Source organism: Pyxicephalus adspersus, chromosome 9 (assembly GCF_032062135.1).
Source record: "Pyxicephalus adspersus chromosome 9, UCB_Pads_2.0, whole genome shotgun sequence".
Lineage (NCBI taxonomy): Eukaryota > Metazoa > Chordata > Amphibia > Anura > Pyxicephalidae > Pyxicephalus > Pyxicephalus adspersus.
In genome coordinates this window covers 8,906,328-8,919,325 of record NC_092866.1, presented here as the reverse complement: position 1 = coordinate 8,919,325, position 12,998 = coordinate 8,906,328, and the positions used below count along the sequence as shown (strand labels likewise).

General features: G+C 38.9%; 1 protein-coding gene across 2 annotated transcripts in view; it reads left to right on the top strand.

The window, feature by feature from the left end:
• Positions 1–12,998, top strand: part of LOC140338329 (DNA topoisomerase I, mitochondrial-like) — a 76,734-nt gene that overhangs the window by 4,435 nt on the left and 59,301 nt on the right. For both annotated transcript variants that reach the window (XM_072422513.1, XM_072422512.1), the window contains exons 2-3: positions 9,594–9,846; positions 11,242–11,291. In XM_072422513.1, coding sequence (XP_072278614.1) covers positions 9,610–9,846; positions 11,242–11,291 — 287 coding nt within the window. In that variant the 5' untranslated portion in view covers positions 9,594–9,609. The remainder of the gene's footprint in view (positions 1–9,593; positions 9,847–11,241; positions 11,292–12,998) is intronic.

Genomic DNA, 12,998 nt, shown 5'->3' with positions numbered 1-12,998 from the left:
GCACTGATGTCCCATACATTATGGAGCGGTGATAACCCTGGGCTTGCTGGAGTGATAATATGACACCACTCATCAATATACCACTGCTGGAAAAAGAATGGGACACTGACAAATACACCAGGAAATAAGTATGCATGATTTTTTTCTTTTTTGCAAAGTGCTCCATGGGTAGGAGGGCTGGACCTGAGCCTGGGGTTGGACATGATAATGAGCTGCAAAAATAAGTGCAGTTGCTTTTGAAAAATAAGGTTCAGGTCCAAAAGTGAACATTTAAATGAAATTGAATTAACAGTGTGAATGAAATGGTTAAACCCACATTTAGTTGACAGGTAAAAAGTGATAAAAGGAAACCCTCCCCCAACCCTTGCCTGGTTTGGAGGCAGAAGTAGACAGAGCAGGTGAATCAGCAGGTGAGTAAAGACTTGTAAATGGATTTCTACCTACAAACTACTGCAAAAAAACTGGTAATCCAAGCATTTGTGCTGGAATTATCAGGGCAACTAATTTATTTTCACTGGGGAAAACAATTTGCTGGCTGAATTGATGATATTTCATTCAATATGTCATTTATTATGGAAGGTGTGCCATACAGGTTTCTTGGGCCTCTTTGGTGCACTGCTATTTGGTGTGCTTCTAGAAGTGGCGAACTGCACTGCAAATCAATGCATTTGCTCACATTGCCTTTCCTCCTTCTTTCACCAAAGGAGAAAAAGCAACCACATAGCTAGAAGTCACCTTGTGTCCAGGAATCAAATGCAACTACATGCACATAGGGGTTCCCAACTGCTCCCCTGGTTGAATATGGGCCATGGATAAGCACTGCAGATTTAACACATATGGAATTTGCCTTATAGTAAACGTTGTTACATGTAGTTAGTTCAATGTTGTATTAGTATAAAGAATTTGAACAATGTTAGTATACAGAATTTGAACAATGTTACTATTGCTACTAGTAATGCATTATAAATCTTTCTGCACATGGTAAACATTCTACATTTATGTATAGAAGGAACTAAATTTATCCACAGAAGCTAGGTTGCAGCACAATCCTCTATAGTGAGCGGTTTCCCAACATGATTTGCCTGATGGATTAAACATTGTTGAGAGGATCTGTTCACTGGAGACTTTCCAGCTGGTTGGGAAACCTCTCTGTGGCATAGGCATGCCAATTCTTTCTATACCTGTATGGACTGATGTTCACCTGTGTCCGAAGGAGGGTGGTTTGTTTATAGTCTGTTGGTTTTGGCCATAAACTCAGCATTTTGTACCAAATGTCTTTAATGATTAAATGGATCAAGAAGACCACCTGGCAGCAGTCTTAATTATTCCCTGCAAAAGATTTATTTTAATGCTGCACATGTTCACCTTTTATTGCTTTTTTTTTGTTGGTCCTCCGCTGGTAATAAAGCCTGTGTGAGCTTTGTGTCATGATTTGTAGCTTACACAGGGCTGAGGATTCTCTCCAATTCTTTGGTCAATTGCCAACCACCTGCTTTAAACCCAGCCATGAACTGCTCGTTTGCTTTCTATATATCATTGGAAACTTTCCTGTTGATCCTATCTGACATTTAGAGCTGCCCAGTGTCCTTCCACTTTTTGCATAGGGCATGTGAAAGAAGGATATTTGCTTTTCATCCCTTGCTTCCCTGGAAGCCGGCTTGCTCCTCTTCTCTCCAACTTACCAGGTTGTGATTGCAGGCCATAGCCCAGAATGCGCTATATGGGAGGTTGCAGGGTACTGGCCAACAGCGTAAGGAAACCTGCAAGTGCAAAGCATAGGAAAGGTAAAAGGTTACTTGTACCATAAATATAAATGAGCTTTCCAGTACAGGTTTATGATTTGTGAACTGCTGGGTGGCAAAGGGCCCTCTTCTTGGTGCACAGTATTGAACCAATAGTAAAATATTTCTATGCTTACATTTATTAATAAAATGATATTACTTTCCATTGCAATAAACTCTTCGGTTGTCTTTTTGTAGACTGAGAACTATCTCCAGCCTCAGATTAGACATTCTTGGCTACAAGAAAAAATCTTCTAACCTTTTCAACCAAGTATGGCTTTAAAGAGAAAAATAGATTTCCTGGGCTGTGTCTGGATATTACCTGTAATCAAGCCACAGGAACTGTGTTCTTAAGATGATTGCTGCAAAGTTATACCATTTTTTACAATGCTATTTATATTATTGCAGAGATATCCTGGATCATTTTGCTGAAAGGGTTTTTGTGATTGGTGCTGGTCCTTGAAGGGATAAAAAACACTTGTGTATACAAAGTTTCTTTTTTTGTTTTTCTTTATAAGTTTTGCCTAGTCCTTTTATTTTTTTCCTGTAAAAATAAAGTATTTGTCAAAGTTTTGCTTTGGCTGTGGAGAGAACAGGCAGATCTGTTTGAGTCCAGGAGATTATTAAAAGGCTTTTATCCAGAATTCATTCGCGAAACAGGATCTTAGGAAAAATATTGTTGTGTTACCAGACACCAATATGCTTTATTATTTAATTTGAAATACCAAATGAAAAATCCTTAATTCAGAATTTACATTTTGCATAATAACATCCTTATGTCGGAGGTTCCTTACATTGACGTTGGGGATCCCCTCTTCTCAACCCACCCCCTTACCCTGACATCATGGTTCCCCTTTCTTACCAATACCCTGACATTGGGGTTCCCCTTTCCTCCCCCTCCCCCTTCCCTTGACATCGGGGTACCCCTCTTCTCCCCCCTTACCTATACAATGGACTTCCCCACTTCTCCCCCCCACCTTGATGTTGGGGTCCCCCTCTTCTTTGCCTCTTCGGCCTTAACATAAGGGTGCCCCTCCTTTCACCCCCCTTGACATTGAGTGCCCCTATTATCCTCCTACCCCTTACCTTGTTGTCAGGGTTCTCCTCCTACCTTGATGCTGGGGTTTCCCTCTTCGCACCCTCTTATTCTCTAGCCCAATTTCCACCCAGGGATGGCAGCGGAAATTGCAGCCTTAGGCACACAATTGACTAAACTTCATCTGACCTATCTGGGTTTTAAAATTCCATGTAATAACCATGATATGTATGTCCTCAATTACTCCCCTTTGATAACCAGAATCTTGTCTGAATTGAATACCTGGAAGAACTTGCCTTTATCTCTGATGGCCCCCTGTCATCTATTGAAGATGATCAGTTTTGCTGGACTCCTTTACCCACTGCAGACTCCACCCTTTCTCCAGAGACACTTGGATGTACAAAAACTTCACTCTGCCTTCATATCTTTCCAATGACCTGTGACGCGGCTAGTCGCATAGTGGCACTTAACTAAATTTGAACACTTATGTCTCTTGGCGGCGAAGAAAAGTATACTTAAACAGTGGCTGGACCTTACAGCTCCCTGACTCTCCCGAGTTTATTCAATATATCCAATCGATAATGGTAATAGACAAAACTGAAACAGTACAACATTTAGACACGCATCCCCATTCTTTAAGACTTGGATGCAATATCTACAACACACATTTTCATCCGCTCAGCTACAAGAGGTTATTAACTTTTTAACTTTTTTAAACATACAACTTGGTATGATCAGAGAATGCTGTCATCATACTGAAATTGAATGAACGGCAGGTATGGTGTTGGCCCTCGACACTAAGTACTTACCTTGGAATATTTCACTATTGTTACTCCATGTATCCGATCATACATAGGCAATGAGACATTCACTTTCATAGGATTGTTTTAAAAATGATAGTCCCCCCTTGTTGTTTGTTTGGTTTATTCCATTTTTTATTATTTGATTATCTAATTTGTTACAGAAATATGGGGATTATGATGTTTATTGTAATGCACAATAAATGTGGTAGGAAACAACTCAACATACATAACATAAGAAATAAAAAAAAAAGAAAAAGAAAAAAAGAGACGGGAAATGTTTGACTTTGCAATCAGTTTCTTATTATATACTCTACTCATTGTTACAGCTGGATACTGTTTGTACAATTCCACGTTATATGATGGCTATATATTTCTGTTTGTTATTTCCATTTCTTATCAATAAAAATTAAAAAAAAAATCCAAACCATCAAAAGCAAGTTCAGTCAATGTGCATGGAACCAACACACATGGGGCAAATTGAGCCTTAGGAAGACCTAAAATTGTAATTTACATACATATGAACTATGACGTTTCCATAATCGCCCCCCAGAGTTTATGTACAAACCTCCTTGCATATCAGACCACAAAACTATTTCCATTTATAACATTTTTGCCAAACATTTGCACAATTTAGAATAGAACAAATAAATGGTGATCTTACAAGATGGTACAAAATCGATTGTGCGGGAAGGTTTCTGTTATGTTTATGGTGGCCTCCAGTATTTCAGGCAAATTTTATCTGGATTACACTGCGTGACAAACCCGCTACTACTTTTGCGGATATCTAAAATGTGCAATAATGTTTTATTCCTTTCAGCAATTAGCTTAAATTGGTTACGTTTTTCTTTGTCAACCGAACTGAATGCAACGCAATTGAAAGTGGTTTTTCATCTGGAGCCTTGTAACGATACAGGTATCTGTTCAGGAGGGCTATCGGGTTTTGAAGGCTTTTAAATTGTTTGTCCGCATATACAGAAAATAGATTTTCATTTTAACATCCACTTACAAGTCTATAAAAAAGAAAAGACAGAAAGCTTTTAGTAGATTCAGTCTTCTATAGGTTTCTGTTCTGTCTCCGTTCATTTATGGGTATTGTAAGCCAGACAAAGAAATAATTGTCATGGGAAGAGAAATAACCGTGAGGATTTCTATTAGAAAAATAAAGTTGAATGGTACTTACGTGTGTGTATATGTATATTATTTTTATATTATGCAAATGTGACACAGTATTTACCTCCCACAGTGGGGTAGATTTATAGAAATATGTTGCATTGCAAAATGAAATATGGAATAAAAAGTATTCACTTGATTTGGTAAATCATTTGACGCCAACTTCAACCATCCAATTATTTGCTCTTTTTTTTAAGTTTTCTTTGGATATGATTGGGTAATTGTGAATCATTGTCATCTTCCATAAGTTAAGGGAAGTATCCCTTGCAAGGTGAGAGTTCATCTTGGTGAATGAACAGTCTAAATTCTCTAAATAAGCCCTAGTGCCTTCATTTGTCTTTACTCTAGGTTAGCACTCTTGCCTTTTCAGCGGTAGGTCCCAAGTTGGGATCTCAGCCAGTGCACTCTGGCTGGAGTTTGCAGATTCTCCCCATGCTTGCGTGGGTTTCTTCTGGGTACTCTTGTTTCCTCCCACATTCTAAAAACATGCAGTTAGGTTAACTGGTTCCCTCCAGATTTTCCTTAGACTGTCTTAATGACATATGACTGAGGTAGGGACGTTGGATTGTGAGCTCCTTTGAGGAACAGCTAGTGACACGTCTAAGGACTTTGTAAAGCTCTAATATGTTGGCACTATATAAATACTAGATAATATTGCCTTGCCCAATATTACTAAATTGGCCCCAGTGCCACGATTTGTCTTTACACCAGAATGACGGTCATCTTTGTCATCATCCAGGGCATTCTCTGCTTCCAGGAGCATTTTTTTCATAGACTATAAGGATGGTTTTTTAATCTATACTGTCTAAATTGTGACCTATCTGGGTATGTTTAAAGAATTTAATGCAAATGGCGACGTCAGAGGTGTCTTGTTGAGCATCTTATCAACCCCCCCCCCCCCCCCCCATCAGATGCTTCACAAATGAATTGCATCAACCATTTTCCATGCAATGCATTTCCTGGAACAAGGTTCACTTTTTCAAGGCTGTTCTTGCCTTCGTTTCCAATCTAATGCCTTATATTATAATATATCAGAAGGGCTTCATATTTCCAATAAAAACTGTTTTGGAGCTAAGCAGATGTCCAGGATCATCATGAAGTAATCATCCTAGGGGCCAGAGGAGATGGACAAGACTGGCTTGGGACCTACGGATGTTGGGTTCTAAATGAAGGAAGCTAAGATGTGTATGAGCATCCATGACAAGTGGACTCCGTTCAAAGAAATTCATTATAATAAAGGGAACCCATGCACTTTCAGGCTCATCTGGGTTTTATCCACCATCATTAGTCACTGTTGTGGGAAAATTTACCATTTTAATAAAAAAGTTCCCCTTTATAGCTGGTGTACATTCCTTAAAGAACAAGCTGCAAACTTTGTATAAATTGAACCGCTAATCTCCTTTAAACTGCTCCGTATAAAACCCTGTACAACATGCCTAACAATTTTATAATTGAGGACAAATTAGAAGCCTTTATTTACAAAAATAAACAGTATTCTACAACTATAAAAGGGATCGTTCTTCATGAAGGGCTGACGAATTGCTGGTCTTTGATCTCTTTAATGACGCTAGGACAAGAATGCCATGTAAAACCTCCATTTAAAGAGGAAGTAATAAAAGCTCTGGTGTAAAGAGAAGATGAAAGAAATAGCATGCATAAACGGGAAACCTTGAATAGCTCTACAATTTAAAGCTCTTATAGAAATGATAGTGATGCAAATGATCTTTTATGGTCTTATTTTACAAAACAAGCTTTGTAATTGCTCTACAAAGTAGCCTGGTTAAAGTGAACTAGAATTGAGTAGGAGGTCGTAGACTGGATGAGAGTGCTGTTCGTGCCATGTACAGGGCCCAAATGGTATTGAGACCAGAACCAAAGCTATAGAGCAGTACATTGGCATCACTAATGGCAAGAATGTCATCCTTACAGATAGCCAAGAAGATTATTGGTGTCTATTAAACTGACCTGTGAGGCACAAATTGCTCAAGGAACCCCTAGCAACCTACGGAGGGACCCTAGGATCTTGCAGTACCCTGGTTAAGAAACACTGCTATAGAGTGATTTGAATGCAATTTGGGATGGTCTTTCCTTCTGGCTACTGCTTAGTTACTCTATTTTGTTGGACATTCTTATGGAATTCCTTCTGAAATGTCCATGCCAATATTGATATTGCACCATTATAATTGACACAAGCCCATTGATGTTTATCAACCATTGACTTTATAATCCAGGCTGGATTTGTACTTTTCTCCCCTCTAGTTGAGCTAGAGTGTGCTTGAGGGGGAAATATGAAAGAGATGCCATGATGATAGTGAAAGGTCATTGATGGAAGCCATGATGGATGGGGGCAGAAGATCTACACGAAGACCTTTTTTTTGTATTACAATGATAATAAAGCTTGTATAGCAGTACAAATGCTACTCTTAGTGGCCATGGAAGCTCTGGCCACAGCCTAGGTGACCTTGTTAGAAATCCAGCCCTGTTATAATCCACTTTTAGCACCAAATGCAAAGATATGTTCATAGGAAGACTATGACGGTGCCCATGCATTAGATATACTGTATGATAACATTTGTCTGCATTAAACTGAAGAGCCTTATGTGAATCTAGAGTATTTGAAACCTGCATTCATTTGCCCATGTGACCTTTAACCAGTAACATCTGGGACAATTTTGTACCTTACTTATGTGTATTTACTATATACACACAGATGCCCAATATTGTTCAAGATCTGAACAAACAGTGCTGTGAATACCAAAGTGGAACAATATCTCGTCCATGTGGCTGAGTGAGGGGGGGGGGGGGGGGAATTTAGCCAAATTCCACTTGGCTAAAATTTCTGGGGAACTGTATTTCCCCCCTTGTCATGGGGGGCATGCAACAAAGCAAAATGTTTTTGAAAATACAGTTTAAATGGAAAGCTTGTGGAATGTTTTAAATCTGTATGTGGTTATAGTATAGATTTTGCTTTTTAAAAAAGGCTTAGGGGTTCCCTTCTAAACTTAAACTTGTGTCCTATTAAGGCTTGAAGACTGGGTGGCCAATAAAGGCGGGGCAGTGAGCTTGCAGCCCGCCTTCCTCCCTTTCTGTACTATACCAGGTCACATGCCTTCCCTTAATAATGGGGGTCACAGTGTTGAGGGAAAGGGCCTTTTTCCCACATCCAGTCCTACAAAAAAGATTTGTTGGATTCTGAAAGCCCTCTTTGAAGGGATTTCCTTCGCAATGACCTGACAAAGCTTACCCATCACTAAAATACAGATCCCCTAGTAATGGTGTCACTAATTTGCCATCCTACTCAATGACAGCTGGAAAAGCACAATTGGTTAAAGAAAGTAATAAACGTGTTAGGTGGGTTTCCAAAAGAAGCTCCAAATGGCAGAATTTAAAAGGCACTTTAATGGAAAGTCTGCATTAGAGCAGAAATGGACATTACACCGTGAAGGTGATCCTGGAGAAATGGGCCACTTATGCCTGGTGCCTAAATTGATATCTGAGGTTCTCATTGAGTTATTTAAAAGGGTGCCTTGCATACAGATTTATTCAAAGACTAATATATTGATATCGTAATCTGAGATATTGATATTCATATGCACCCCATATATTCATTATTACAGGAGAATTAGGTTGTCTGCAGATGGAACTCTTGAAGGAGTATTTCAGAGGTGGGTAGCTTAGGTCATTGAAATTTACCAATGAAGTGCTGTTTTATTGGCAAAGCTGTACAACAATGGAAAGAATTGATCCCATTGAGCTGGCTTTACAGTGATTGGACAAATGACCAATACTTTGGGTACTACCATTCATATATATGTATCTGAGTTGTATATATGCCAAACAGAATTCTATCTTTTTATCATTTTTAAAAATGCATTATAAATGCATTGCAAGTCATATATCTTAAAGCCAAGAGTTAATACTCAGCAAAAAGAGCAGCTTTAGCAGTCTATCCAGCATCCTCCCAGATAGCTATTTATCCATTTCCATTGCCGTCCACCCTCAGGGAGAGAATTCATTTTACTTAGTTGAACAATTATAATTGCATTCAGGACCCCTATTGGTGTAGTGTGTATGTGGGTAATTGGGCCAGCCATGTTTCCTAATAGTATTGCATCTTTAGAGCATTTAATTAAAGAAGGAAGAAAGTTACTTTATACCTGTGATCATTAAGGTGTATAGCTACATAATTACGAGTAAAGAGCAGTCTTTAAGGTGGACTTAGAATGGAGAGCTATTGGTGGTCCAATAAATCATAATTGTAGTGATGGCTGTGATGTGTAAAGCGGGCACCTACACACCTCTTCCAGACCTTTGAAAAATCCTGGTTGTCTGCTATAGGGGCCTTGTTGAAAGTGATATGTCTGGGCAGAATATGGGGGAAAATTCTGTCCGTCTTCCTTGTTCATGGTAACCTTGTAAATCTGCTGCACTAAAATTCCAAGCAGTGTTGTAAGCCCCTAACTAGTTTTCCTTTGTAAGCCCCTAACTAGTTTTCCTTTGTAAGCCCCTAGCTAGTTTTCCTTTGTAGGACTACAGAACACCCCTCATCTCTATAACATAAATTGAAAGGTGTTTCTGTAGGCCAAAAACGAGTGGCTGCTAGGACCCAGGGGGAAAAAAAAATGGGGTTGAACTTGAGTCATGTTTGGATGAATAACTATGCTACCTATTCAGTTTTGGCATTGTGTCCATACCTCTTTCTAGATAAAATGCAAATCCATATTCCAGCCATCGTGAAACGTTTTAAAGTCTGATTATATTGATAACAAGCATTTTATGTATCTTTTTACCTCTTCCATTCAGTTATATTCCCTGAAAGATGACACAAGAGACGGCGACAGAAGATCACGACGTCTTCTGGGACACGTCTAAAGACAAACAGGAGAAGAAGAAGAAGCCTGCAAGAAAGTCAGAGGGGAAGGCAGCTAAAGAGAAAAAGAATGAGGAGAAATCGGGACATAAAAACAAAAAAGAAAAAGCCAAGAAAGCAGACAATGAGAAAAAAGAAGAAACTGTTAACAAAGAGGAGGCAAAGAAGAAAAAGGACAAGAACAAGGTGAATGGGGGGTTGTTTTGGATTCTTGCAAAATACACTCCCCGGGGACTTGATCTGTATCTGTTTGTTTCAAAAGGTTCCCAAGTTGTTGAAAGGAATAAAACTTTTTTTCTAGTGGTTTTAACAGCCCCTGCTTCCTGCATTTAAAAATGTGAAGCCAGTCCTGGGTCCTTGAATGCTGCATAAGCCTGGTGACCAAATCCCAGTTTTTGATCCTACAAAGATTTCATGGACCTTGCCCCACCTGATGAGCAACTGCTGGGGTTGAGCAAAGTAGTTTTATTTCCCCTAAAATTACTGCTGTAAATGTTTCCAACAACAAATGCTAAAGCTATGTAAAAAAAGTATAGCCACATTTTTGGAAAGAATGGGGAAAGGTTAGAACAAAAGTTCCTTGGCTTTCCTTGCCAGGAAAATGACAATTTCAATTTCTCAGATTAGAAACCGAACAGTAGGTTTATACATTTGCTAAGGAATTATAGAAGCCACACTGCTGCATCAAGGCCCCTCAAATAAATGTGGTCCCCACCCATTTCTAGATAAGGAACATATATAGAATTATCATAGGTAGTAAATAAATATCTGGTTCCAACGGCTTGAAAAAAAGATCCCTAAGAACTGATCTTTATATTTGTTTTACTATTAATTTATTTTTTTGTAAATGCTGGAAAATTAAACCTTATGTCCCCTCAATCTCTCAGGAACTCTTACTGTTGTACCTATTCTGGGGAGCTTTTGGCGACCCTGTACTGAGATCCCAGGTGTGTATACCTTAATGGAGATCCCACCATGCCAGATCTTAGTTCCCAGATCTGTACACTCATTGTGCCCATTTTGAGGGGCTCCCATCATTCCTGCTGGATTTATATACCTGGTGTATGCAATGGAGAATGTAACAGGAGGAGGTTAGACCCAAAATCACAGATTGGCTGGAACATTAGAGAATGAAGGACATATCTCATAGGGAATCTGAAGTATATAAGAAGCCAGGGGATAACTTGGTCCACTAACCTTTATGCATAACTATAATACACCCATTTGCCACCTGTTTAAACTGGAATTGAAATAAAATGTAGACATAATTGCTTTTATTATTAAGCTGTATTTATATAGTGCCCACATATTAATCATTACATTAAATAGGCATTGCAAATTGCAGAGATACATAGAAACAGGAGGAGAGGACCCTGCCCAGAAGAGCTTACAATCTAAGACATGACACTATATCTTGCTTTTTATTTATGTAATGTGAAATTCCTTTTGGAAATCCCATTGCCTTCTTACCCTCTTTTGGCTTTTTAAATGATGAGCCTCTTTATAGACCATTACAAAAATCAGGGTTGGTAGATGTTTGGATTTTCTAGATGTGTTTCATTTTGTTTCTTTATTTTCTAGGCAAACAAGAAGTCCCATTCTGAATCCAAAAAAGAGGATGAACTCCCTGGGTAATGTTTTTGTTCAATAATCATTTTCTCATTGTTTGATCCATTTTATTAGGAATATATGCTGCTTTGTTGAGCTTATCACAAGTAAATGCATGTTACACATTCTGGCACTTACCTATAGATGATTGGTTATAATAATTTAGTAGTATAAGTTGAATCCCTGTTAGCGGAAGTTATGATCTGCAGCTGCCAAATCTAAGATAAATTGCAGAAAAAAAGAGTCAAAGTGATGCACATGAATTACTAATGTTGGTAGATCTGTCCCAAAATACTCTTCAGAGCTCAGAAATTAGCATCAGAAATATCAAACACACTTTGATCTCATACGTGAGTCTTTTCTGTACATACGTCAGGCTTACCTGTCAGTGAGATCAGTGGGGTTCCTCTTAAGATCCTAAATTGGCTAAGAACTGGAGGGAAGAGCAGGTTCTATGCAAAGTTTATTGGTGACTTTTATGTTTAGTGAATGCCTATGATAAACTTTTTATAACATTTTAAAGTACTTCTATATCAAGGTGATTATCTACCCCACCTTTAGCAGCTATTAAAGTCTATAAAAACCAAACCAATAAAAGTTGAGAGAAGCATTACTTCTATATATATTTTTTTTTTTTTTTTTTTGGTTCTGTAAAATTGTGACAACAGTCTTCTAACTGTGCTCTTGTGTTGTCATTATGTTACATATGTCCCCATTTAGTGTACCAGTACCGTTGGCCATTTTGCAGGCATGGTCCACCATGGTCATTATCTGGAAACCAGGACAATGATGTACAGCTGAAAGGATGAAAAAAATTGAAATACTATGTGAAAAAATATGGTTATTCTGCGCACAGTAATATAGCAAACGATCACCAGGTTAGGGTTTCCAAACACTGTACAAGTTACCTTGCACATTCAAGAACAAGTGGTGGTATTTCTTCAAAGGGCCCCAACTCTCCTAAACTTCCACAATCCTTACATTTTTAACCACCAGCACTGAAATCCCTGGTTTTGATCCTGTTGTAATTACTCCATCACAGGTGTCCTCCTTTATGTGGATTTATGGTGCACACATTAAAATACCCTCCCACCCAAGGTTGGGTGGAGGGTTGGGTGGTGTTAGGATTGTAAAAGATCTAGGGAACAGTTAGGCATTCTGAGTGGAGTAATGGTGTGGCACACAGTGGGAGTTTGTGGGAGGTTGAATAGAATCTGTGTCTAATACTTTTTGGGTCCAGAGAAGCAAACCCAGAATATGCGTGTCGGGTGTATGTATCATTTGTAGGGTGTGGGTCCAGGTGTATATATCATTTGTAGGGCATGGGTCCGAGTGTATATATCATTTGTAGGGCATGGGTGCGGGTGTATGTAGCATGTGTAGGGCATGGGTCCGAGTGTATATATCATCGAGTGTATATATCATTTGTAGGGCATGGGTGCGGGTGTATGTAGCATGTGTAGGGCATGGGTCCGAGTGTATATATCATTTGTAGGGCATGGGTCTGAGTGTATATATCATTTGTAGGGCATGGGTCTGAGTGTATATATCATTTGTAGGGCATGGGTCCAAGTGTATATATCATTTGTAGGGCATGGGTCTGAGTGTATATATCATTTGTAGGGCATGGGTCCAAGTGTATATATCATTTGTAGGGCATGGGTCCCAGTGTATATATCATTTGTAGGGCATGGGTCCCAGTGTATATATCATTTGTAGGGCATGGGTCC